General features: G+C 46.9%; 2 protein-coding genes across 8 annotated transcripts in view; both read right to left on the bottom strand.

The window, feature by feature from the left end:
* Positions 1-11477, bottom strand: part of FBXW11 (F-box and WD repeat domain containing 11) — a 98921-nt gene extending 87444 nt beyond the window's left edge. The window contains exons 1-2 of one of the 5 annotated variants that reach the window (XM_084884409.1): positions 11187-11466; positions 982-1139 (exon numbers count right to left, since the gene is read on the bottom strand). Coding sequence is in view for 4 of the 5 variants with exons in the window: in XM_084884405.1 (XP_084740531.1) it covers positions 11187-11231 (45 nt within the window). In the remaining variant the exon portion in view is untranslated. Of the gene's footprint in view, positions 1-981; positions 1140-11186 lie in introns of all 5 variants that reach the window. The other 4 variants (XM_084884405.1, XM_084884406.1, XM_084884407.1 and 1 more) reach the window with 4 other exon arrangements.
* A 4965-nt stretch (positions 11478-16442) lies between these two features.
* Positions 16443-24699, bottom strand: part of STK10 (serine/threonine kinase 10) — a 74884-nt gene continuing 66627 nt past the window's right edge. For 2 of the 3 annotated variants that reach the window (XM_084886148.1, XM_084886149.1), the window contains exons 18-19: positions 23008-23121; positions 16443-18710 (exon numbers count right to left, since the gene is read on the bottom strand). In XM_084886148.1, coding sequence (XP_084742274.1) covers positions 18570-18710; positions 23008-23121 — 255 coding nt within the window. In that variant the 3' untranslated portion in view covers positions 16443-18569. The remainder of the gene's footprint in view (positions 18711-23007; positions 23122-24699) is intronic. The other variant, XR_014795204.1, reaches the window with a different exon arrangement.

The following is a 24699-nucleotide window of genomic DNA, read 5'->3' as shown; positions in this document are numbered from 1 at the left end:
GCTCGTTAGATAGCCAGTAACAGCGAAAGAGGAACTGAAATCAAAACAAGCTTGAGTTCACTGGACGGAATGATACTTCCCTGTAGAGAACTGTTTTGACTTTGAAATTCACTGCCTCTCTCACACGCCCTGTGTTTGCTTGATGGACTGACTGGAGATTTTCTAATTTTCTCATTACGAAGGGAGAACATCAGATAAAATGGAAATACCTCCCCACGCCATGGCCTACCCTGTGTTCCTTCCAGTGGAAACCTATTGTAAAAGCTTGCTCGTGCAGATGGGCAATCTGCAAACCCAAAGCTGGAGCACACGCTTCAGCAATGCAGTCAGGCGGAGAGGCAGGTCTTCGGAGACACATACACAGACCCCAGCTTAAAGCGTGGCTCTGCCATTTACCTGCTGTCTGACCCTGGGCTCCTTGCATTTAATGCTTATGAGCTTCGTGTTACTAACTGTAAAATACAGGTTCAGCATGTGCCAGCTGAATGAGAAACAGCACGTCGTTGTAAAGAGCCTACACAGTACCTGGCACTTAGCAGATGCTCAATAAACAGCTGTCCCAGTTAATAAATCTTCTTGAGAAGACCCTCCAGGAGCCCCGAGAATAAGACTACTTTACGTGGGAACTACAAATGACATATTTTGACCAGGTATTAACTATAAATGATGAGATAATGTCTCAAAATTATCACTTCCTGTCCATATTTTACAAGCTAGTCCTCAAACAAAACTCCCCTAGGACCATTACCATAAACCATTCAAGCCTATAATAAAAATAGCTGCACTTCTGACATTGCAACCAAGTTTTACTGGCGCTTCCGCCACATGCGCCTTCACTAATCCACATCCAAACACGGCACTGAGCACACGCAGCTCACATTTCTTCCTTTCCCCAGGAATAAAAGAGTAAAAAGTTTTGTTTTCCAGTTTCTTTCAGAAAGTTGAGTTCCACGAAACAAAGCAATGCAGGGTAATGCTTACCTGGACAATATTTGTACTTGAGATCCACCAATCCAGAATGAATGGGGTTCCCTTTCAGACTAGTCTGAGAAAAGACAGCAGTCAAGCAGCTTCCAAGATTCTTTCCGTTTACTGTATCCAGCTTTCTTCAACCAAATCCCAAACATGCACTTCGGTAACTGTTGAAAGACAGAAAGCAATCCATACACCCACCATGGCACCAGTGGCACAGGACAGCCACCAGGAAACGGAACGAAGGGTAATGGAGAGGTGGATCTGAGGCACAGAGTTACAACCCCTGAGTAAGCTACTTGGTATAAAAGGTCTGCACAGCATCCCTCGCCTCTGTGCTGAGAGAAGGGTAAGAAATCCTACATGCCAAAGGCTTACATCCTAATATTAATAATATCCACTCTCATAAATAGCATGCAATTTCCAAGTGAGAGCAGCTAACAGGTTACACTCTTATCCACAGAAATTGTCCCAGACCATTCAGCTACAACGAACTTCTTTCTCCATTTTCTAAGACAGCGCCTCCACCATACCAAGCGTGTCAGCCAGAACCAATGATCAGGAGGCTCAGATACCTCCCGTTAAAGATACCTATTTAAGCGCCTTAACAAGAAATCTTTTGGTTTGCTACATATAAGTCATCAAATCTATACATTACCCAAATCTTCAACCCTCAAATAAGATATAGACTTTTTAAAAACACGTGGCATAATTTTAAGAGTGTCCTTTCAATTCAATAAAGGTCAATCCCTACAATAGCCAGTCACTGAGTGAACTAAGGGAAACAGTCAAGAACACCAATAAATAATTTACTAGCTGACACTTTTCAAAACATAAGCCCAGCCCACATTTTATGAACGTTCTTTTACTACCACACCAGCTTTTCCACTAGACTGGAAATTCTAAACAAACTGGAAGGGAGAAAGAGAAAGGCATTCAACAGAAGGACATAGATAAACACTTAAAAATCAAAGGCTGGGAACTTACTGCACATAAACGTTCTACTTCTGCAATTGCCACACAGTTGCCAAAATATGCCTGCAGTAATTAAAATACCTGGCTTTATGGAAGAACTACTCATGGGCCACGCCCTTTACAGTCATTACATTTAATTCTCAAAAGGATGAGAAAAATTCAGTTGCCCAAACTCCCATACCTACTAGGCGGTATGGCGGAAGCCCTTGTCATAGAGCACAGCTGCCCCCACGTCCAAGGATTGGGAAGGCCTAGATTGAGGAGTAGATGAAACCAAGCTTTACTCTCAACGGTCCCTACGTTCACTAACATCAAGGGAGAGTAACCTAGTATATTATAGAAGAGGAAATATTTCAGCCTAGCTCAGTGGTCGGCAAACTCATTAGGCAACAGAGCCAAATATCAACAGTACAACGATTGAAATGTCTTTTGAGATCCAAATTTTTTAAATTTAAACTATATACGTAGGTAGGTATAATGTCATTAACTTAATTAGGGTACGTGGTATTTTGTGGAAGAGCCGCACTCAAGGGGCCAAAGAGCCTCATGTGGCTCGAGAGCCGCAGTTGGCCGACCACTTGCCTAGCTGAACAAAAATACAACTGAACCAGATGAGCCATCCTGAACAGCTAATTCCCCAGATCTTGCCACTTAAGAAAGCATTTCATTAGCAAAGAACCACGTAATTCTAAGGCCTACAATATTAACATTAAACAAAACACAGTGCAATGCTGCCCAACTAGTCTTTGTTTATAAGCAAAGACTGTGTCTCTGACCGAGAATCTCAAATCTAGCTGAAACTGAAGAATTTTTAAATTCCCAGGTATGTTAACAAATCATAGGCAATGACTAAAGATGTTTGGATTTTTCACCAAAGTGACTGAAATACCAGTCAATGATTAACCTCCCCAGGATAATCAGATGGAAATACCTTAATACCCAAAACTTAAAAGCTGTCATATACTAGTAAGTGAACTCTCAAGTAGAAAATGAGTGCCCAAGTTTTCCCCATTAAGTGATATTACTCTGGAGCCAAAGAGTATAATAGCAACCCAGTTTTGACAAAAGCAGCTATAGTGAGCTATGGTTAGCAGCTTACTACGAAGGCAATATAATAGGAGTCTGCTTTTCAAAGTATAGCTTAGTACTACACCAAAAAACGCTGAACAACTGTAGCAGCACACAACCCGGACACTCTGACTAAGGAACCCGTTTCTGAACCTCTAGAACTGTCCGGCCTTTCCCTGTGTTAGTGAGTTAATTTTCCCCTCCTCCCTTCAAAGTGAACATGTACTGAACGCCTAAGTGGTGGAAGACTTATGCTAGAGACATAAAGATCAATAGATGCCAGACCAGGAGTGTAAAGACTGAGGTCCCCTGTCCGCTGCCCCTTCCTCTTTAAGGCCCCAAGTGACCCTTTCACAGAACCAAATATATTTCATGATTAGTTCTCGTAAGTGGGTGTTCTCAAATTTAACTCTTAAAGATGTAAAAATTACTCAAGTTCCTTTTTTCTCAGTAGAAATCTCATTTAAGTCTTCTTTTTCTTCGGTGAATCAGAAGCTTGCTATTAAGAGAATGGATCCAATATTCACTATGCTTATATTTGTACATCTCTCTACTCACAGACACTTTTACATGTTAATGCCCCATATGGTTTCCACTTCACAGCTCCAAAGTGTTCATGGGTAACTAACCCAGAGAGGGAAAGTCCTGAAAATGCTTCCTGCTGACATTAGGGAACTCCACAATCTGAGTTTTGTTAAAATAATAGCAAGATCCAGGTGAGAGATACCCTCCCTACTGGACTGTCAGGTCCCTGGTTTGTCTCTCATTTGCCTACGAAGACAAACTTCCTGTTAGGCAATTGTGATTCGCAGAAACTAACTGAGGGGAACCAGCACATTCCTGACCAACAGGTTTTGCCCCTTTGTCAACTAATTCAATGACCAACTCCAATGCGACTCAGGAGGAAATCTCGTAGGATACTCACTGCTTAGTCTGCTAAAGGTCAAGCCATCAGCTTTGCTGAAACAAGAATCAAAAACCCTAAACCATTTGAATGTTCTATGTCCATGTGACTCATCACCAGTCTCCTTCTACCTGAAAACCCAACAGGATTTCTCTGTAGCTAGAGTACAGGTCTCATTGTGTCTCATTGGCAGTTCTTAGTAATTTTAACAGTACTTCACAGACTTCCAAGATAATACTGATTCTGTATGATTTCATCATTTCCCCCAAAAAACAGCTAAAAAGAACTGAATTTTAGGCCTCTGTGAAGCTTTACAATAAACAGATGCCCTCCTCGCGGGGGGTGGGGAGGTGAACACCTCTTCACGCCAACCATCGTGACTGTCCTTTACCAAACACAGTGCCTGCCCTTGGGATGGCAGTGTGGCAGGCAGGTGCTGAGAAACAAGCCTCACATACATAGCTCATAAATAAGCCGAAACAATGCCTACATCTTCTGATTTTCCCAGATAATAAAATCACACCTCAGAAAGGTTAAGGTTCTCAGGTCACACAGCTGGCAAGAGGCAGAGCCAGGCTACAAACCAGTGTTTCACTCTCGAGCCCACACCCTTTCTGCTGAAGCAAGCCGCCCTGAGGTCACAGAACCCTTAGAACCCATCTACGGTCCGCCAGTTCACGTCAAAGATAGGAAAGGAATCTGTTTCCTCAATGCTCTGCTGTCACCACACTCGGGATGTGCCGAGAGCAATGAGTATCTCTGTCAAGTTCGGTAAAGATGGCGAAATGTCTAAGGACCTCTGGGCCGCCACCCTCCTCTTCCCCTTAGCTCTTTCCTCCTCTATTCATCCCCCACCCTCGGCTTACGGCTATCGAAAGGAAATCTTAAAAAGCTTTCACAACAGGAAGAAAACAAACAAAAACCTAACCTTGCCCGTGGCTCAGTGGTTTGAGTGTTGACCTATAAGGCAGGAGGTCATGGTTTGATTCCAGGTCAGGGCACGTGCTTGGGTTGCAGGCTTGATCCCCGGTGTGGGGCATGCAGGAGGCAGCCAATCAATGATTCTCTCTCATCATGGATGTTTCTCTCTCTCTCCCTCTCCCTTCCATTCTGAAATCAATAAAAATATATTTTAAAAAAACACCTAACAATTTAAATTAAAAAACACCTATGTACCTAAGTTCTAAACTTTATGAAGTATTCAAAGGACAATAAGACAGAGCCACTGAACACAATCACAGGCTTTTATAATAAACAGGAAGGTATGATCAGTATGGTAAGAGTTAGGAACAGATTATTATGAAAATTAGCGATACAGATGAGAATTTTCAGAAAAGAGGATTGTTAAGATATGGGCAGACAGCAATAATGCATGTAAACAATCAACCAAAAAATTCAACGTAACATTTACCAAACACCTACTACAAGAAGGCACTGTGAGGACTTTATTTGTCATTTAATGGAGGACACAAACAGGAATCTAGAATACAAGCCCAGAATATGTGAAGTCCCACAAGATAAATGCAAACAGCCAGAATGTATTCATTCCATTTACTGACTATCATGTAGGTCAGTGGTCGCCAACTGGACCACTGGTGGTCTGTGAGGTCCGAAAGGCTGGCGACCGCTGATGTAGGCAGTGCTGTGGGTAAAAAATCAAAGTGTATCTGCCACCATAACACACGCTGACATCAGAGGTGACAGCTAAATTGTTTTGAAGGGACAGGACTTTATCAGCATTGGTGAAAGAGAGGATTGCTGACATCTGGCTAAACCAATTTATCCAGAGAGCCAACGAGTAGGTGCTTCCCATAAATCAGCCTTCAATACACGGGCTTAGGTCAGTTCATACTGGTCCTGACGAAGGAAGTGTGAGCACAATCAGAAGAACGAGGGTCCTTCATGCTTTGGCTGGAAAATAGACTGAGGGAGGGGTGTGGGGAGAAAAGCCAGAGAAAGCTGGAATTGGAATTAATGGGACTGGAAATGCTTTCTTGCCCTTAAAAGTGGAAATATCACCAGATGGAACTCAGGATCCCAGACACCTCCCAGCACAGAAAGTTTGTTTCTAGAATTCATAGACTCAGAAGGACATACGTGCTACTCTGTGAACCTATGTAATGCGCTCCTGTGCCAACTCCCTGTTTTCAGGGATCAACAGTGCCAAGACTTGTGTGCAGGATCATGGTTGGTTGGTTGGTTTTATCAAATCTGAAAGGACATCTTACCTACTTCAAAATCGGGGGCAAAAAATGATATATTTGAGCCACAGCCCCTTGAGGCAGGTCAGTGAAGTCTGGGGATATGAATCCTGTTTATTTCATTTGGACCTTACTTAAACATCACTTCCTCTATTTAACCTGCATTTGGGAAATCAGCACACAGCTAGTCTTAGGATCCAATTTCTTAAAGGAGTTACTAAACAACCCACTTACTCTACTTAGAAAGCCAATGATAGGAAGGGGTAAAATAAATCCAAAAAGAAAAGAATTTTTTTCCAATATCTTCACTCCAGGCCTGTGGCCTTCCTTCAACAGCTCTAAGAATAGCACTGATATCACCAATGTATTTTATTATATTACTCCATCCAAGCGATAGCAAGGAAAATGGCTCACTTACGGTCACTTAGCCAAGAGGAGAACCATTCAACAGCCAACAGTAGAGGAGAACTGCCCGCTATTGATGGAAAGGTTGGGGAAGGGATGAGTTCACACCCAGAGGAGGCAGAATTACCTTTCCTGATCTTTTAGCATCAACTTCTGCCATCTTCTAATAGAAGATGCCCATCTTTCTCTTCCAGTTAGCAGCTCTGAGTGCTTTCTAGTAATGAGGGCCTCATATCCTAACTCCAGTGTTAATAAATAGCATGTGATACATAATACACAACCCTCATTTTTTCCAGTGGCGCCCACTGCACTAAACATAGCCTGGTGGGTGAACTTGGTATATTTTAAAATAGTTACTATTTTTCTACCTCATTCTATATAATAAAACCCTAATATGCAGCCAAAGCCGGTTTGGCTCAGTGGTAGAGCGTCGGTCTGCGGACTGGAGGGTCCCAAGTTCGATTCCAGTCAGGGGCATGTACATTGGTTGCGGGCACATCCCCGGTAGGGGGTGTGCAAGAGGCAGCTGGTCAGTGTTTCTCTCTCATCGACATTTCTAGATCTCTATCTCTCTCCCTTCCTCTCTGTAAAAAATCTATTTCTAGCTCTCTCTCTCCCTTCCTCTCTGTAAAAAATCAATAAAAATATTTTTTAAAAAACAAAACCCTAAAATGCAAATCGACCGAATGACAGAATGACCAGTCGCTATGACGTGCACCGAGCACCAGAGGGCAGACGTTCAACGTAGAAGCTGCCCCTGATGGTCAGTATGCTCCCCAGTGCCGCTCAGCTGGGCTCATGGCTGGTGAGTGCAGTGGTTGGTGGTGGTGGAGCCTCTCCTGCCTCCTCTGCAGGCGGCGGGTAAGGAGCAAGGGGTCCCGGACTGCAAGAGCCCCGGACTACGAGAGGGATGTCTGACTGGCGGGGGTCCTGGGCTGCGAAAGGGTGCAGGCCAGGCTGAAGGACCTTCCTTTCCCACCCCCACCGCCCCGCATCCACCCACGTGCACGAATGCCGTGCACCAGGCCTCTAGTCCTATAATAATAAAAGTGTAATATGCAAATTGTCCCCTGGGCCGAGAGTTCATCTGGGAGTTCGACAAGGGGACTGGGCCGGCCAGGGGAAGGGAGGGAGGCCCAGGCTGGCCCTGGTGGCAGCAGGCGGCCGGAGGGAGAGGGAGTATCTGGCCAGCAGCCAGCAGCCGCTAGGGACCCTAGTAGTGGGGCCTCTAGTTAATAATAATAAATCTGATTTTACCAAATCCATAAGTTTGAAAAATAGTCCCATAAACAAGGTATAGTACTGGGCCAATATAAGGTCATAAAAGTTATTTGGTGGTTAAATTATTCACCACCAGCAATTGTAAATACAATTGTCTCAATAAAGAGTATATAGTTAAGCCCTGGCCAATTCGACTCAATTGGTTGAGGGCCATCCTGTGTACCTAAAGGTCTCCAGTTCCATTCCTATCAGGGCATATGCCCGGGTTGCAGGCCCAATCTCCACTAGGGGGCATGCAGGAGGCAGCCAATCAATGTTTCTCTCATTGATGTTTCTCTCTCTCCCTCTCCCTCTCTCTATAGAATCAATTTTTCTAAAAACATTTTTTAAATAGAGAATATAGTCGATATTAAAGACTGAACCTAATGAGGTAGGTGTTGGAGAAGCATTCTCTGTGGACCCAGCCTCAGGCAAGGGTGGCAATCGCAACAGGGTTATATTTTGGAGATTTTAATTACTCTGCCACCAGAGTAAACAAAAAAGTGCAAGAGCCCTAGCCAGTTTGGCCCAGTGGATAGAGCACTGGCCCATGGACTAATGGTCCCGGGTTCGATTCCAGTCAAGAGAACATGCCCAGATTGCAGGTTCAATCCCCAGTAGGGGGTGTGCAGGAGGCAGCCGATCAATGATTCTCTCTTATCATTGATGTTTCTATCTCTCTCCCTCTACCTTTTTAAAAATAAGTAAATAAAAGTACAAGAAAAAAAGGAGAGTCACAAAGAAAGAAAGTAGAGGGATGAAGATTAAGAAGTTGGAGATACCCAAAAGTGTGTTTCCTCACTTTGGTATAGAACACTCTGAAACACCAAATGAAAGTTATCCTGTTAACCATTAAGTGCCAAACTGGTACAGGCAGCACAATCACAAATATCTGAGTACTGAAGCTGACTCATAAAAATCTAAAAATATTTCATACTTCAGGCTTTCTAACTAGCATAAGTTTAACCCCTTCCCCTCCTTCAATCATGTTCTTTTGAAGCCAATGTAAAAAACGTTTTGAACCTACTTCTGAAATCGGTAATTAAAATGTGGTGAACACAGAAAGCCACATGCGATTACATTTTCAGGCTTTCTCATTCCTACATCTGATCCTGGATTTACCAAATCAGTTAAGTAGCTGTGCTGTCTACTACACTGAAATAAATGCATATATGTTTATGAAAAGCATTGCCTAAAAACCTTAACGACTATCAAAACCTGTATATAGAAAGCCATTTTAAAATTGATCTAGAGTTGGTCCGAAGGTTGTGGGTTATTGTTAAGCTGATTAAAATTGATCTAGATAACTACTAAATTCTTTATTAAATTTTCTAAGAGTCCCAGATTATAATGTCTTCAAAAGGCGGAAACATCTTTTCTGACCAGAGACCAGCACAATCATATAAAATAGAAACGTTTTTAAGTTATGAGTATCAAAAGCCAGTAAATGAAGGCTGGAGACTTTAACAACACACCCAAAAACACTAAGTAGATTACACTGTGTTTCCTACAATTCTTTTGAAAATAAAGACATTTCGTTATTTTTCAAATCATTAGAAATGAAAGGAGCACAGAACAGCCCATGTCAAAGAGATACCAAGATTCACATTTTCTATTATGAAGTACTGTAAATACACCCATACCAATATGTACCCTATTTGTAATTCTAAGGAAGACATTTCACCAAAGTAATCTACAAAGTTGCAGAATGCCGAAGGCTGGATTACCATAGCTCAATAAATTATACTGAGGAAGAAAAAAAATTACTTAACAAATGAAAATCAAATAAAAATCCACAAGTGACAGGATCCCTTAAAAAGCAACCACACATGTGTGTGTGCACACACACAAATTAGTAGTTTTTATAGTACTGTACTCAAGGATGCTGGAGCCATCTAGACCTGTGAATTATGCAAAGGACAGCAGATATGAAGTGGCCTCCCTATTCATGCTACTGTACTTCCATTTTTGAAATGTGCTTCTCAACTCCCCTGATAGCATCGTCCACAGAAACCATGCAGCCATCCATCAGACTCTCGGTGTCACCATTTATTATTTATAGCATGAAATGGGGGAAGTGGCTCTGATGTCACCGACCCTACCCAGTGGAATCACTGACTCAATAAGCATTTTTCACACTGGAGGAAAAAATCTGGCTAGGAAAGCGTTTTGCTGGGTGAAGCAGATCCTCTCACCTTTCCCCTCCACCCTGGGTGGAAGCTGTGACCGTGTCGGGAGAGATACAAAGAAACTGTCAAGGTTTCCACAGGAAGGAGCCCTGGGCTTGTCCATTTGCTGGGGCTCTGACTTCCCCCACAGCCCGGTTCGCTTTCCCTCACGTTCAAATGGGCAGGTAATAGCTGCCATGTTTTATTTCTCCCACCCAATCAGCCACCAAGGAGGCAATCTCTCATGGTCCCGTTTCTAAATAAAACAATCAAAATAAAAAAAACACCCTCTGGCTCCAAGTCCTAAGGGGGAAAAGGATCGGGGTGTCCGCGGGACGAGGAAGTCTGGTCTGGCTAGAAAGGGTTTCTAACAGGAGAGGGATCGCTCCCCCAGGGACTGGAGAGTCTTTTTTCTCTTTTTCTTTTTCCTTTTTTTGAGAAGAGCTGGCGGGCGGCAGTCATGAGGACAACCCTCCCCCCTCCCCCCAATCTCCTAAAGCAGCTGTGGAAACGTGGAGTTGCTCCTGGGGGGTGGAATCAGGGTACCTGAGGCCTGGCTGTGCACACAGCCCTCTCGGCCCAGTAGGAAGCCCTTTGTCCGAGAAGCCGGACATCACCGAGGTCCGGGGAGAGAGGCCCCTGGCTTAATCCGCCTCAGCCTCACAGCCCGGCGCTCCCCGCCTCCGCCCCGCAGGGCCTGTCCCGCACCCACACACACAGCTCCGGGTCCGGGAGAAGGTGCTGAGACCCCTCCTAGGACGCGGAGGCCAAGGCCCTGAGCGGTCTCCGCTGCCCCCCCCCCCCGCCCCCATCACCATCTCACTCGGCCTAAGTGGGGGTTGCAAGAGCGGTGCAGGCCTGGACCGAAGAAATAGAGGAGAGAGAAAAATAAATCCACTTCTCAGAGAAAGAGAAGGAGATGCCAGAGCGGGTGTGAGCTAAGGCCACCGCATTGGCGAGCGAGGTTCGTTCGAGAGAGGGGCCCGGAGACAGGGCTGGGGGAGGGAGGAGAACCGAGGGGCCGGAGGGGGCCGGGCCACCTCCGGCCGGAGATCTCGAGGGATCCGACGGAACCGCGCCGGGCCCGAGGCCAGGGAAGGCGGGGGGAGCGGGGGGAGGGAGGGAGATCGGGGCCGAGGCGGCGGGGAAGGGCCGGGGCCGGACGCTGAGATGGGCAGGCCCGCCCGGGGCCGGGCGGACGGAAGAACAGACGGTCCGGCGGGCCGCACTCACCATGAGCTCGATGGTCTTGTCCTCAATCACCGAGTCGGGCTCCATGGCGGCCCCGGCGGCCCCGCCTCGCTCTCCCCGCGCAGCAGCGAACCGCCCGTGCGGAGGAGGCGACGGCGGAGGCGGCAGAGGCGGAGGCGGTAATCGCACCCACACTAGCTGCCAGCCCGCCCGGGCCGCCGGCAGCTCCGCCCTCCCCCTCGGTGGACGCAGTACGCAGAGCGGGAACTACAGCTCCCGGCAGGCGCCGCGTGCTCCGCAGAGCGCTGTGGGAACGGGAAGCCGGCCTCTCCGGGCGGCTCCTAGCTCAATGCTGAGCCGGAAGTAGCCCTGGGTAGCGAATGCGAAAAGTGCAGGCTTCAGGGTTCCCTCCGGATAGAGCCTCGGGAGTTCCATGACTACATGTCCCAGAAAGCCCTGCGCGCGGGTTCTCCTTCCGCCACTTCCTCCTAACTTCCTGGGAGCTGCAGGCCGCTCAGACCGAAACGGAAAGTCCGAGGCCACTAGTCACTTGTCAGAGATTCTGCGTGTGCGACCCATTTCCGGACATGCGCAGTCAGCGTGCGCGGCGCCCCTTCGACGCCTAGGGAGCGGCCAGGCGGGTCCGCGAGCGGTTGGTGGTAGGGACACGTGTTGGAGACAGGTGGGTTCTAGGTGCTTTGGAAGGGGATGGGCTTAGGGTTCAGGTGGGGGAAAGGGCCGGCCGGCGAGAGAAGCTCCGCTAGGAGGTTTAGATGGGGAAGAGGAGGTTTGTGGAGAGGAGCTGTGGTGCTGTCCATATGCTCCACGACCGGGGAGGAGCCGAGAGAGGAAAGGGAAATTGTGTATCCTGAGCCCCTCTTACTCACTTATTCGTTCAGGAAGTACTTTGTAAAAATATATATTTTGTAGATTTTTTTTTTTAAACATCGATGAGAATCATCGATCAGCTGCCTCTTGCTCACCTCCTACTGGGGATGTGCCCGCAACCAAGGTACATACAGGCTCTTGACCGGAATCGAACCTGGGACCTTTCAGTCCTCAGGCCCACGCTCTATCCACTGAGCCAAACCGGTTTCGGCGGTACTTTTTAAACTTCCAGCCACCTCCGGTTACCAGTCTAGACACTGGGAGTCAACTCTGAACATCACACACAGGTCTCTGTTCTCGTGGAGCTTAATTCTGGGGGGAGAGGGGGTGTCATTAACCACAGAGTGCCAGGAGCTAAGAAAGAACAGGGCTGGGGGCCTGGAGACTCCTGGTGAACTCTGCCACCGGCTCTGGCAACTGTCAGTGCCTTCCGATCGGAAACCGCCAGGGACACGGCAGCACTGAACCAGTTGGTCCCTGCTGGTCCCTGCGAGGAAGAGCCACTCACATGAAGTGCGCTGGGACCTCTCCGTGCGAGCTGTGAGGTGACCTGGGGGAGGTTTTGAGGAAGTGAGGCTCTCCCCGGACTAGATGGTGCCGGAAAGCAAGGATTCTGTGATTGGGCAGCTCAGTAGATCTTCCCTGGAAGTGGGGGAGGGCTGGGACACTGAGGGTAAAGCTGAATTGGCACATAAGCAGCCGCCCCGCATTTCAGTGAGGGCGGGGCCGGCTTGTTTTTGTCTAGATCTGGCATGGTCCCAGAATGGCCTAGTCTGGTGTCTGTGTTCCGGGAAATTACTAGATTCAACAGGAGAAGGAGAGGCTATGGATCATGGAGTCACAGAACGGCTGGGCTCTGATGTATCCGGCCAGCGTTCAACTGTCGGCAGCTACTGTCTCTTCTCACGTGTTTTTTGCATTCTCTGCACGTTGTCAGTGAGTTGACTGAATGAGCTAGAAACCCCATTCCTATGGTCCAGGTTGTTATTGTTTTTGTGCAGCAGGACACTGTAAGCTCCTCACCGTTGGCGTTTAAAGTTCCACAATCCTTATCTCGTGCTTTCCACCAAGGGAACGGAGAGAAAAGCAACAGGAAAGAAGTGCACAGGATTGGAGAGTGATTGCCATTAACCTGCTATCTGAATTTCACCGACCCCTTCCCCTGTCTGGGCCATGGGACATTCGTTAGTAAAACAAATCGGTTACAATAAATGACTCATGTTGCAGTGACCAGTTGCATCAGAATAAAACACCCCCAAGACTTAGGAGCTTAAAATATTATATTTCTCACAACTGTGTGGGTTGACTGGATCCAGCTGATTCCACAGAGTATGAGCTGCGATTACTGGGGGACTGAAATCAGTTGGGAGCTCATCAAAACAGCCTCTGGGCCTCCCTTTCCACCTGGGTTATCAGTCAGGCTTCTGCAGGATAGCTTTCTAGATTCTAGAGCAGCGGTCGCCAACCTGTCAGACCTCACAGACCACTGATTGGTGACCGCTGTTCTAGAGGACATGACCCCAATGAGCAAATGCTCTTTAAGCCTTTGCTAATGTCCCATTGGCCAAAGCATGTCACATGGCTCAGCCCAGAGTCGGTGTGGGAAGGGACAGAGTCCTGGTTCATTGGGAGCCACCAGTGTATTATATCAGGCAGCCAGACTTCTGAGGTCCCAGCACTTTCCACCTCTTAGGGTTAGGGTAGGAGTCACAAGCTGAATATGACCCCTCAATATGTGTGTTTATCACACTGTCTTTTCTATTGTTTTAAAGTTCGACACTTTCACATTTTAAAATCAACTTCCAGCTTCTCTCAAAAATTAAACACTCAGATTCTTGGTCAGGACGCATACCCAGGTTCCAGGTTGATCCCCAGTCAGGGTGTGTACGGGAGGCAACCGAACCAAGTTTATCTCTCATATCGATGCTTCTCTCCCTTTCCCTTCCTCTAAAATTAATGGAAACATTGTTTTTTAAAGACTGGAGTGGGAGCCCTAGCCATTTTAGCTCAGTGGATAGACGTTGGCTGGTGGACCAAAGGGTCCCCAGGTTCGATTCCAGTCAAGGGCACATACTTTGGTTGCAGGCTCCTCCCTGGCCCGGGCCCTGGTCGGGGCTCCTGCAGGAGGCAACCAGTCAATGTGTTTCTCTCACATCGATGCTTCTCTGTCTTCCCCTCTCTTCCTCCACTCTCCCTAAAAGTCAATGGGAAAACATCCCTGGGTGAGGATTAACGACAAAATAAACATCGATGAAAATAAGAGGATCTCTTGTGGAAAAAAAAGACTGGAGTGGGACCCTGTGACTATTTCTGCCCTGCCAGCTGGCAGTGTTCAACTGTCACTAGAGCTCCTTAGGAGACACGGCAGATGAAAGGACTTCTCTTCCTGGCTTGAGGACACTTCCTTTTCCTTCTCGCCTTTGTGGCACACAGCAGCAGTAGTTTGCAGAGCTGTATCACACGTATACCGTATACCGATGGCTGGGATATCCAGAGGGCAGCCCAGTGAGTTCAGTGGCACCTCAGCAGGCAGTTTCCTGCTTGCCAGCCCCGCACCTGTGGCACGTCCAAATGATGTATTCTCACCTGTGGTGATGAGTTTCCTGCATTCAGATACCTTAGGAGAATAGCGCACAGAAATTGTGACAACTCCTTTTCACTAATGTCAAAAAAAGGCAGATCTTTTGAGGGAGAATCTTGCAAAATCATAAGTGTCACTAAGATGTATTAAAGGTAGCAGCTCTGTATTTTATCCACATGACAAGGCTTCCTGCCGTATCTTTTTATGGGGGGGAAAGGTATCATGAACTATACATTTATGTGGATTGAAAAAGCCAGACTTTCTGACAGTCTAATTTGATTGACTGGTTCGATAGGATTGGCATTGCCAATAATGGATTGTTAGGTTAGTTAATTCTTTAGTACCCTGATTGTGTGGAAAATATATTTAAAGCACAAAGTACAAACATTCATCAATTCATTTATTGGCAAGTGTACTGAAATTAATATTTGTATTTTCCCCTACCCTTTTTAAACTTAAGTTAAATGAGGCACCTGCAATTGAAAAAGTAAAGTTATATTAGTCAGAATAGAATACACTATGCCACATGAGCAGATTATCCTGTGTATCAAAAAAACAGAACCACTAAGAGTGAATTAAGGAATATTTTACGAAGAGTTGATGTTATATAATTGTCTAGTTAAGCAATCTCTAAGGCTGTTGTCTTCCTGGGCAATACTGGATCTTAAAGTCCACGGGGTAAGCACGTCAGGAAGGGGAGACGGGTGGAAGGTTGGGGAGAGCAAGCATAGGTGAACTGGGGTCAGACAAACCTGTGCAGTGCTCATTGCCCCTGACCTTGGTGCCATGGATGTCCTGCAGAGGCTGAAGGTCACAGAGCTGAACAGCCACACCTGGCCCAGGAACCAGAGGCTGAGAGGAGGCTCTGAGCCTAAGGGAATGTGGAGCCATTGCAGAACCAGCCACTCACACCACGGAGGTGAGTGAGCTGAGCAACAGATGTATTTGGGCAACAAAATGACTGCAGTTTCACTTCCACCCCCAAACCCCTCACAGGAATCTGCCTTCTAGCCCACCCTAATCAGAAACGGACAAGAACGAAATTCAGGGAAATGTAGCCTCCTAGCCACGTGACCCATTACTACATTTTCACACCTTAATACACACATCTGTTCGTTTGAAGTCCACATTGGCCAGCCAGCTCTCTGTCTCAGTTAGGCCACCTGGAATTCGTGGTCTCCAGTGTTAATGGGAAAGGGGAGGTTCACCAACTATTAATGGCCTTATCTTGGAAAGTCATTCCTACTCACTGCTGGCCAGTGCCCATCACTCAGTCCTCAAGGCTGGCAGGGCTGCCGAACAATGGGCTCTTCTGTGTGACTGAAAAAAGAAAGAGTTCGCTGAACAAATAGCATGATCTCTGCTGCACAGGTACGGTTAATATTCATTTATTACATCTCGGTAAAGTCTTTGGTATGCTGAGTTTCTCCAGTGACAGTATAAAAAAATCCGTTTAGTAGTCAGGTGGTTCCCAATATTTTGTTCTTAACCAAATTGATTGCATTGAGCTCCCGTTTCTTCATCAATAAAACGGAATGATGGTGTCTTCCTCGTCGTTTGTTGAAAGGATTCAGTTAAGTTAATATGTGGAAACTCTCGGTGCTTGGATGTTGTTGTTAAGTGAGAATAATAGTTAATGTGTGTAGAGAGAAAACACACCACACGCACACCCAGGGCCAGGCATAACTTTGAGAACAAATACCCTCAAGTTAGACCTGCTGTGTGACCGTGTACTCGGAAGCTGGTACAGCCTTTCTTGTCCGGCAAATGTGGAGAAGGGTGCCCTGCTTTTCCTTCTCCAGCCCGAGAGAACACTCCCGAAGGCAAACTGTCTCTCCCTTTGTTATTTTATTAGAAGCATATTTACATTCTTGCAGTTAACTTTGCAGAGAACATTTTACAAAAGCCTTGTATAAAGTTTGTAAACTACACAAAAATAACTTCTATCCTTCATAAAGAGAACACATAAGTTAGTTATATATACTCTGCCAGAAGTGGGCTGTCATGAGGAACAGTTTCACCTGTCCCTCCCAGAGGACACGTTAGCACAGGCCTGAGGAACACTGCGGGCCTTCTCCGTGGTGGGCATGCACACTGGCTCCATTGTGAGGCTGGACGGCCCGACCAGACCGTCCAGAAAGAACAGGGACCTGTTAGGGCTCCGGTGGCACTGAGCAGGGAAACGGCGACTCGAACACGATTCCAACATGAATGACAAGTCATGTAGGGAAGGACCAAAGACTGCCTGAGCCATAAAACCTAATACTCATTCTCACACCCAGGCTGCAAAAGGCAATGTGCTGTAAACAAAGCCAGATCAGCCCTACCTGACCATCCGCCAGCACTGGCCTCTGGCAGAACTGGGTCTGCGTTCTGTATTACTCGGCTGCTGGCTCACATTTTCCAGCACCTGTGCACCTAAATCAAAAGGGACCAGTGTCCCATGTGGGTCAAATACCGAAGCAGGCGAGCTGAATGCTCACTAACCTGAAAGGGCCATCACCTTCCCACGGCCTCCATAGCATCTCTGCTGCATCTGTGAGACTTGGGCAGCCCAGACCCTTCTTTCCAATGGCGACTCTCCCTTTGCAAGATCCAGGAGAGGATTACAGCCAGTGCTAAGAAGACTCTGCTTCAGAAAGACAAAGCTTCGAATCTAACCATAAGGAATCAAGGAGAAAGCCCTCCTGAGGAGCGGCATTAACTGTCACTAGCCGATTAGCACCCAGACTCAATGTGCCCATATGATTTCTCAAAACCACCTTCAGTTTTCTGTCTTGTTTCTTTAAAGCAGGTATCTTTCTGAAGAAGCCATTCATGTCAAGTTAGAAACCATGGTGGAAAAAGTTTTCTTTGTAAATAAGCTGAACGCCAGATTGAACATTTGCCTGCGTGGGGTTATCGACACTGCAGCCCCAGGGATCAGAATCTGAGAGGCCAACTGATGACCCAAAGGTCCAGGATTCTGTCTGAGCCACAGCTTTGCTTCTGCCGTGTTCCGGGGATGGTGGGGAGAGGGGGGGGGGGGGGGGGATTTGCCAAAAGCATTAGTTTTTCCCTGATGCTTTTGCTTCCTGAAGACTGTCAGACCTCTGAACTGTAAGGCCAGACTCCTAAACTAGGGCAGAGGGAGAGGGAGACAGCCTTCCCATTTCACCTGGGCAACTGAGATGGAAACAGACTGGGCTGTGAAAGTGTTGGGTGGTGAGCACACCCATTTGTCCCTGAATACACACTACCACTGCCACATGGGGCCAAAAGGAAGCAGACTCTTCACTCTGTCCCATACCAGTGGCCCCACCTAACATACTCAGTGGCTCAGGCAGCATATGTGTTCCAGCCCACCTGGTACAAGAGACCAGGGGCCCAAGCCCTTTGTGTGTGTGAGTGTGGGCGCAGGAAGTGGCGGACACAGGATGGCATGAAAGACCTTTGACCAGGAGAATGAACAAGTCTGGCTCTCTCCCATTGTAGACATGGCCTCAAGAGGAAAGCAAATTTGAAAAGAGGAGAAATGAGGGCACCCCCTGAGCAGCTGGCTATTAGGAGCCATGATTCTTGTCTGACACTGCAGGCAATGGCTGAAAAGCCACCAAGAATTACAGCCAATGGACGAGCCCACGGCGACTTCAGCGGCAGCACTTTGCACCCACAGATGGCAAAAACTGGTGTTTTGGCAAACAGGAGGGGCCTCGAGGCTACAGCACACTCATTCCTCTCAGACCCTGACCTCACCCACAGCCCAAATCACTGACTGCTTGAAGGGGCACGGGGTTCAGAGAGGACATGTATTAAAATTAGGCGAACCTCCGTGAGTGAGTGAGAAGTCAGGAACACTGGTCACTCGGGCAAGGGGCTGGTGTGGAAGCAAGAGGGAAGGGTCCTGAGTTACTTGTTCACAGAGAATGGGAGGGCCCAGGGGCCCACCCGCCGGCCAGCCACAGCCCGCGTGGCTGTTAGGAAGCATCGGCGGAGCTGTAGGGGAAGAACTTGGCGGCCCTGTTGGGGGTGGTGGGGTTCGGGCACTCGGTCTCCTCGTTCAGTTTGAAGAACATCTCCTGCTCCCGCTTCTTCTGGTTCAGATCTTCTTCCAGAGCCTGAGACAGAGAGGGGAGATGGAGCTCAGTCAGAGTCACAGGACACAGGTCTTCACCCTCCGGAACCCACCGAAGTGGCCTCCTCTGGCAATGCCCGCCTGGGCTTGGTGCCTGGGCAACGTGGTCTTCCCTCTCCTTCCCTAGAGCTTTTCACCCAGAAAGTAAGCGCCACCTCCTCCGTCCTCCTGCCACAGCCACACGGGAGTTTCCTGTGCGCTGAGGGCTGCAGTTAGGGCAGTGCCAGTCTGCACGGGGTGTGGGGAAAGCAGGTGCAAATCTGCCAGCAGGAGAACAGCCACGGAGTGGAGAAAAGCCCGAGGTAAAGATGGGGGGAGATATAATAGGGGAGCAGAAAGGTCTGCTAATGCAGTGTTCCTAGCAGGGGCCTGTCCCACAGAAATCACCAGGAATGGTTTTCAAAACACAGTAAAGCCTTGAACTAAACTCAGGGGAAGGGTGTCTGTTAAAGCCAGAAATCCATTATCTAATAAAGCAGGTTTTCTGAATGCGTGTTAAAAAAATTGACAAAATTAGTTAACCTATTTTCACTTATGTAGACACATATGTGTAATTAAAATTAAGCATGTCTGAAGAGTTTAATTCGCAGGAAAATTTTCTATATGTATTTCTGTAATTTTACATATACCAAACAGGTCTAGTAAATGTGTGCATTCACCAGTCACTGCAAGTAAACAAAAGCACTTAGGCATGGCTTAGCTCCCCTGGGGTACATGGACCAGCACGTGTTAAAACTGCTACAGACATGAGTGATCTGAAATTTCTGGTAATTCACACAGGCTCTTAGCTCAAGTCTCCTTTGCTAGATGTATTAACCTGTTAACCGGGGAGTTCCCTTTTTAATTACGCAACGTACAACGGGCGCATACTCTTTCACTAGGACGTGTCAGTACGTCACACCCAGCGGACGTAATTTTATATTATTATTTTTTTTTATTTATACTTAATTAAAATAAATGAAATATATATTTTTTCGTTTATTTATATATAAAGCACAAAGTAAAATACAAAATTACAAACAAATAGAAAAGAATACCAACAAAAAAAATGGAAACATCGAATTAAAAAATTATAAATTTTACAAACAATTATAAAGATAACTGCCGAAGCCGGTTTGGCTCAGCGGTAGAGCGTCGGTCTGCGGACTGAAAGGTCCCAGGTTCAATTCCGGCCAAGGGCATGTACATTGGTTGCTGGCACATCCCTGGTAGGGGGTGTGCAGGAGGCAGCTGGTTGATGTTTCTCTCTCATCGATGTTTCTAGCTCTCTCTCTCTCTCACTTCCTCTCTGTAAGAAAATCAATAAAATATATTTAAAAAAAAAAAAAGATTACAAAAAATATATACCGTCCCTCTCAGGGCGCAACATATATTTCAAGGACGTATTCATATGTCCTACCCGTTCTCGATAGTGTTTATGTTTGACGTATTTATAGGTCCCGCTCGGTTAACAGGTTAATATCAAAGTGTCTGTGGCAAGCAAATATATGTGCAAGACAAAAGTAGTTCTGTTTAAGCTCCTATAACAGAAGTCACAGAACCCAGTGCCCACGGGGACCAGGCAGATGAGTAAATGAGCGGAGAGCTGGCTGTGAGGCAGCAGGGAGTAACGGGGACTGTTGCAGTGAAGAGCACCAGCCAGGTCTGAGGAGGGCGATTCTTCTCAGTTCTAGCTGGTGGCTGTCATGTATGATGGATTCACTGTTACCAGAGCGCCTAGGTTTTCAAAAGAAACTGGAAGTCCAGATTTTTTTTTAAATTTTTATTTATTGATTTTAGAGAGGATGAAAGAGAGAAACATCCATCTATTGTTCCACTTATTTATGTTTTCATTGGTTGATTCTTGTATAGTTTGGCATAGTGGGTCAATACTCTAACCCAGTGGTTGGCAAACTCATTAGTCAACAGAGCCAAATATCAACAGTACAACGATTGAAATTTCTTTTGAGAGCCGAGCTTTTTAAACTTAAACTTCTTCTAATGCCACTTCTTCAAAATAGACTTGCCCAGGCCGTGGTATTTTGTGGAAGAGCCACACTCAAGGGGCCAAAGAGCCGCATGTGGCTCACAAGCCACGATTTGCCAACCACTGCTCTAACCAACTGAGCTACTCAGGGCAAAATCCAGATTTTAATGTAAAATTTAGTAACTTTCAAAAAAATTTAAACTGCTATGTATTGGCCAAATCTGACATCTGTAAGCCAGTTTTAGCCCATAGGCCATCAGTTTGGGACCTCAGCTATAGGAATACCAACTTAATTCTAGTAACTACCACAGAGAGTTAAGTAACTTACGCAGGGTCTTACAGGTAGTAACGGGAGAGCCAGGACTTTATTCTACGTCGCTCTTACTTCAAGGCCTCTTACGTGATACTCCGTCCTACCAACCACATCTGTTCCTCTGCGTAACCTAAGGCAGCAGATGGAGCCCTCTATCTGTAAGGGGCCAAATTGGAAATATTTCTGGCTTTGTTGTAGGCAGGCTGTGAGTTCTCTGGCACAAGTTCACTGCAGTGATAATGCAAAATCAACCACAGACAATATAGCAATGAACATGCACAGCTATGTTCCAATACAACCTTACTTTCAAATAGCGGTGGTGGGTTAGATTTGGCCCATCAGCAGTAGTTTACGAACACCTGCTTTAAGGGACTATCCGTCACTCACATTTACAGCCCCAAAAAGCAAGGTTCAGAAGGGAAGACCTGACTTGTCTGGGGCCGCATTCTTTTTTTTTCTTTTTCTTTTTCTTTTTTTAACAATTGCTTTTCTTTCTTTTTCTTTTTTTTATAATATATTTTATTGATTTTTTACAGAGAGGAAGAGAGAGGGATAGAGAGTTAGAAACATTGATGAGAGAGAGCCATCGATCAGCTGTCTCTTGCACATCCCTACTGGGAATGTGCCCGCAACCAAGGTACATGCCCTTAACCGGAATTGAACCTTGGACCTTTCAGTCTGCAGGCCAATGCTCTAGTCACTGAGCCAAACCTGTTTCGGCTGGGGCCACATTTTAACTAGGACTTAAGCAACACTTCATTGACCCTACAAGATATTCGGTATTTACCAAAAGAAATCTAAATTTTTCTAAAAATATTCCACAATGCACAATCATCCCCCCTGAACCCATACACAGACAGCATGTCAAGGCCATAATGAATGCAAGAGAGCTAAAGAACATTTATTCCAGAATGGAAATCACCTCTGGGGCAGTGTTCCAGCAGCCACTCGGGTCGCTAATGATAGAACAATTCTAGAGGGAATTCTGGAGCCCCCTCAGGAAAATGCAATGCCAGCTCCCCAAACACACTGGTAACATCCCCCCTAAGCCCTGGTGTCCCTGTGGAGCAGCCTGGGATATGAGGCAGTTGCTAGAGGCAGCGTAACCCATTCCTTTTCTAACTTTCTCAGGATGTGCCAAGGGTATATAGAACCCGCAGGGAAGAAAGCAGGTTAATATGTATTTCCTTTCCAGAGTCAACCTCTGCAGGAGCATTACTGATTTGAGTGTCAAGTATGGAAAGTCTCAGCGGGTGTAGTGACAGAAACTGATGCGCGTGGGCTTGCTAAAAGCAACCGGGGACCCTGGCCAGCTTCCAGCCAGAAAGCTCCATTAGGACTTCCAAGGCTATTGCAGAGCTGAGGTGAGCAGCTGCCGCCTGTCCAGACCACAGTTACAGCAAGCGGAGGTGACGTGTGATGGCAGAACAAACCTCGGGGCTTCCGGACACGGCACCACAGAGGATCAGGGCAGCGCTCTCCTCAGAGAGATTAGGCCAGGGTCAGGGAACGAGTGTGTCCTTGGCCTGAACCAGGGGTGGGTGACTTTTCACATGACCCTGGACAGAATCCATTTCGTACATCTAAGGTGACCACACTGAGACTCTGATGGTTCGCCGATTTGCCAACCTGGTGAGGCCACGGTACCCAGTGGTTTGGTCAAACACCAGATTAGATGTCGTGAAGGAACCACTTAGGTGTGATTAACATTAACTCCGTAAATCTGAGAAAAGCAGATCGCCCTCTGTTGGGCGGGATGGGCCTCCTCCAGTCAGCTGAGGGCCCACAGGAAAAAGAAGTTCTGCCTCCAGGCTACTCTCGGGCTCAAGACGGCAACATCAGCTCTCCCCTAGGTTGACTCCACCTGCCCTGCAGACTTCAGACTCACCAGCCCCTCCAGCGGTGTGAACTAGTTCCCCAGAACAAACCGAAAAGTGTATCTTGTCTGTATCTGCCTGCCAGGCAGACGCCTGCTGAGCCCCCCGGCCCCGGCATGGTTACCTTTTTGCGGGGCCGAAGCCGGTCCCGCCACTCCTTCAGGTTCTGGTTGTGGCTCTCGTCCAGTGCCTTCAGCTTCTGGGTCTCATGTTCTACCAGGAGGTGACACTTTTCATTCTGGAACAGATTCCAGGCAGAACCAGTGAGAAACTCACAAGGCAGAGACGGAGGGCTGAGGCCTACCTCATGAGGTAGCCACGGGGACACCAGCACCCTCCCTCGTTCCTTCTCCTTGATTATAAACCCCTTTTCTAGAAAACTCCATAAACGTAAATACATAATGCCACCAAGAGGTGTCAGGGGAGGGGGAATATTTCAGAATGTTAATATTTCTTATCCTGTAGTGGGATCTACAGTAATTTTGCAACTTTCTACGTTGTGCATTGTTTGAATTTTTCAACAAACATGGCATTTTAACAAAAACAATAAAGCTAATATTATGGTCATGTGCCCTAATGTCATTGTCGAGGAACTGAGGCAACAGAGGCAACCACTACAAAAAATTATTATTTCCCGTCAGGCCCTATCCTGTATGTTGTTTAGCTTACCTTCTATATACAGTTCTGCAACCTACTTCCCTCCCCACTTAATATTATAATGTAAAGGTTTCTATACAGAAGTTTTCAAAATCATCATTTTTAGTGCCTACAGACGCTCCCCCAGTATGGATCCATCAAATTAACTTAAACGTTCCCTATTTTTGGCCACCTCGGTTGCTCTTCATTTTCACTCTTCAGCGTTGTGTTAAACCTCTATCTGTGGACTGAGTGTGTCTCGCCAAGATTCAGACATTGAAGCGCTGATCCTCAATGTGACTGTATTTGGAGTTGGGCCATGGGAAGACAGTTAGGTTTACATGAGTTTGTGAGGATGGGCCCTGCTGAGGAGACACCAGAGGGCTTGCTCGTTCCCTCCCTCCCAGTCAGGACGCAGCAAGAAGGCGGCCATCTGCAGGCCAGGAAGAGAGGCTTCCCTAGACTTAACCATGCTGGCGGCTGGCCTTGGACTTCCAGACTCTAGACCAGTAAGAAAGCAAAACTTCTGTTTGGCAGCCTGAGCTAATAACTGGGTAAGATAATCTGCATAGATAGTTATATTTCTATAAATTACGTATTTTTCTGCATCAAATACTATTTCCTCAGGTTAGATCTTTGTGGCAAGGGGTGAGGGCCATGGGCCTGGCTGAGGCTCTCCCGGACTCACTGTTTTCACTCTGAAGTAAGTTGTCTGCTTCACAAAACTTACCTTGGCCTCTCACAGGTAGGCCCTTGATTCCTCACGGGGAATCAATCTTGTGGTTTATAAGGAGCTTATGGGGGGGGGAGGGGGGTAAGGTTTGGATTGGCCCACTCCTCTCTCTAACAATGCCTCCATCCAGCACACGGGGACTCCAAGTACCAGCTCCTGGGGTGGGCTGCACTCAGGAGCCGGGGGAGGGGGGTGTCAGGGACCTCCCTAGGGAAAGGGGCCACCATAGGGCTTGGCAGTACCAGGACACCTGGTGCCGTTCTCAGTGGGCAAGCTTTGAGCGTCTCCCCATAAGGATGAGGATAAGCTGGGGGGGTTTTGTAGACGTTCTTTATCAAGGTGAGGACTTCACCTTAGTCCTAGTTTTCTGTGAGTATTTATCTTGAACAAATGTTGGCTTTTGTCAAATGCCTTTTCTGCATCTGATCGTGTGAATTTTCTTTTTTA

Source organism: Pipistrellus hanaki (genome assembly GCF_964339955.1).
Source record: "Pipistrellus hanaki genome assembly, chromosome: 5".
Lineage (NCBI taxonomy): Eukaryota > Metazoa > Chordata > Mammalia > Chiroptera > Vespertilionidae > Pipistrellus > Pipistrellus hanaki.
Note: the sequence above shows the minus strand (reverse complement) of the source record. Positions and strands in the feature narration are given on the sequence as shown.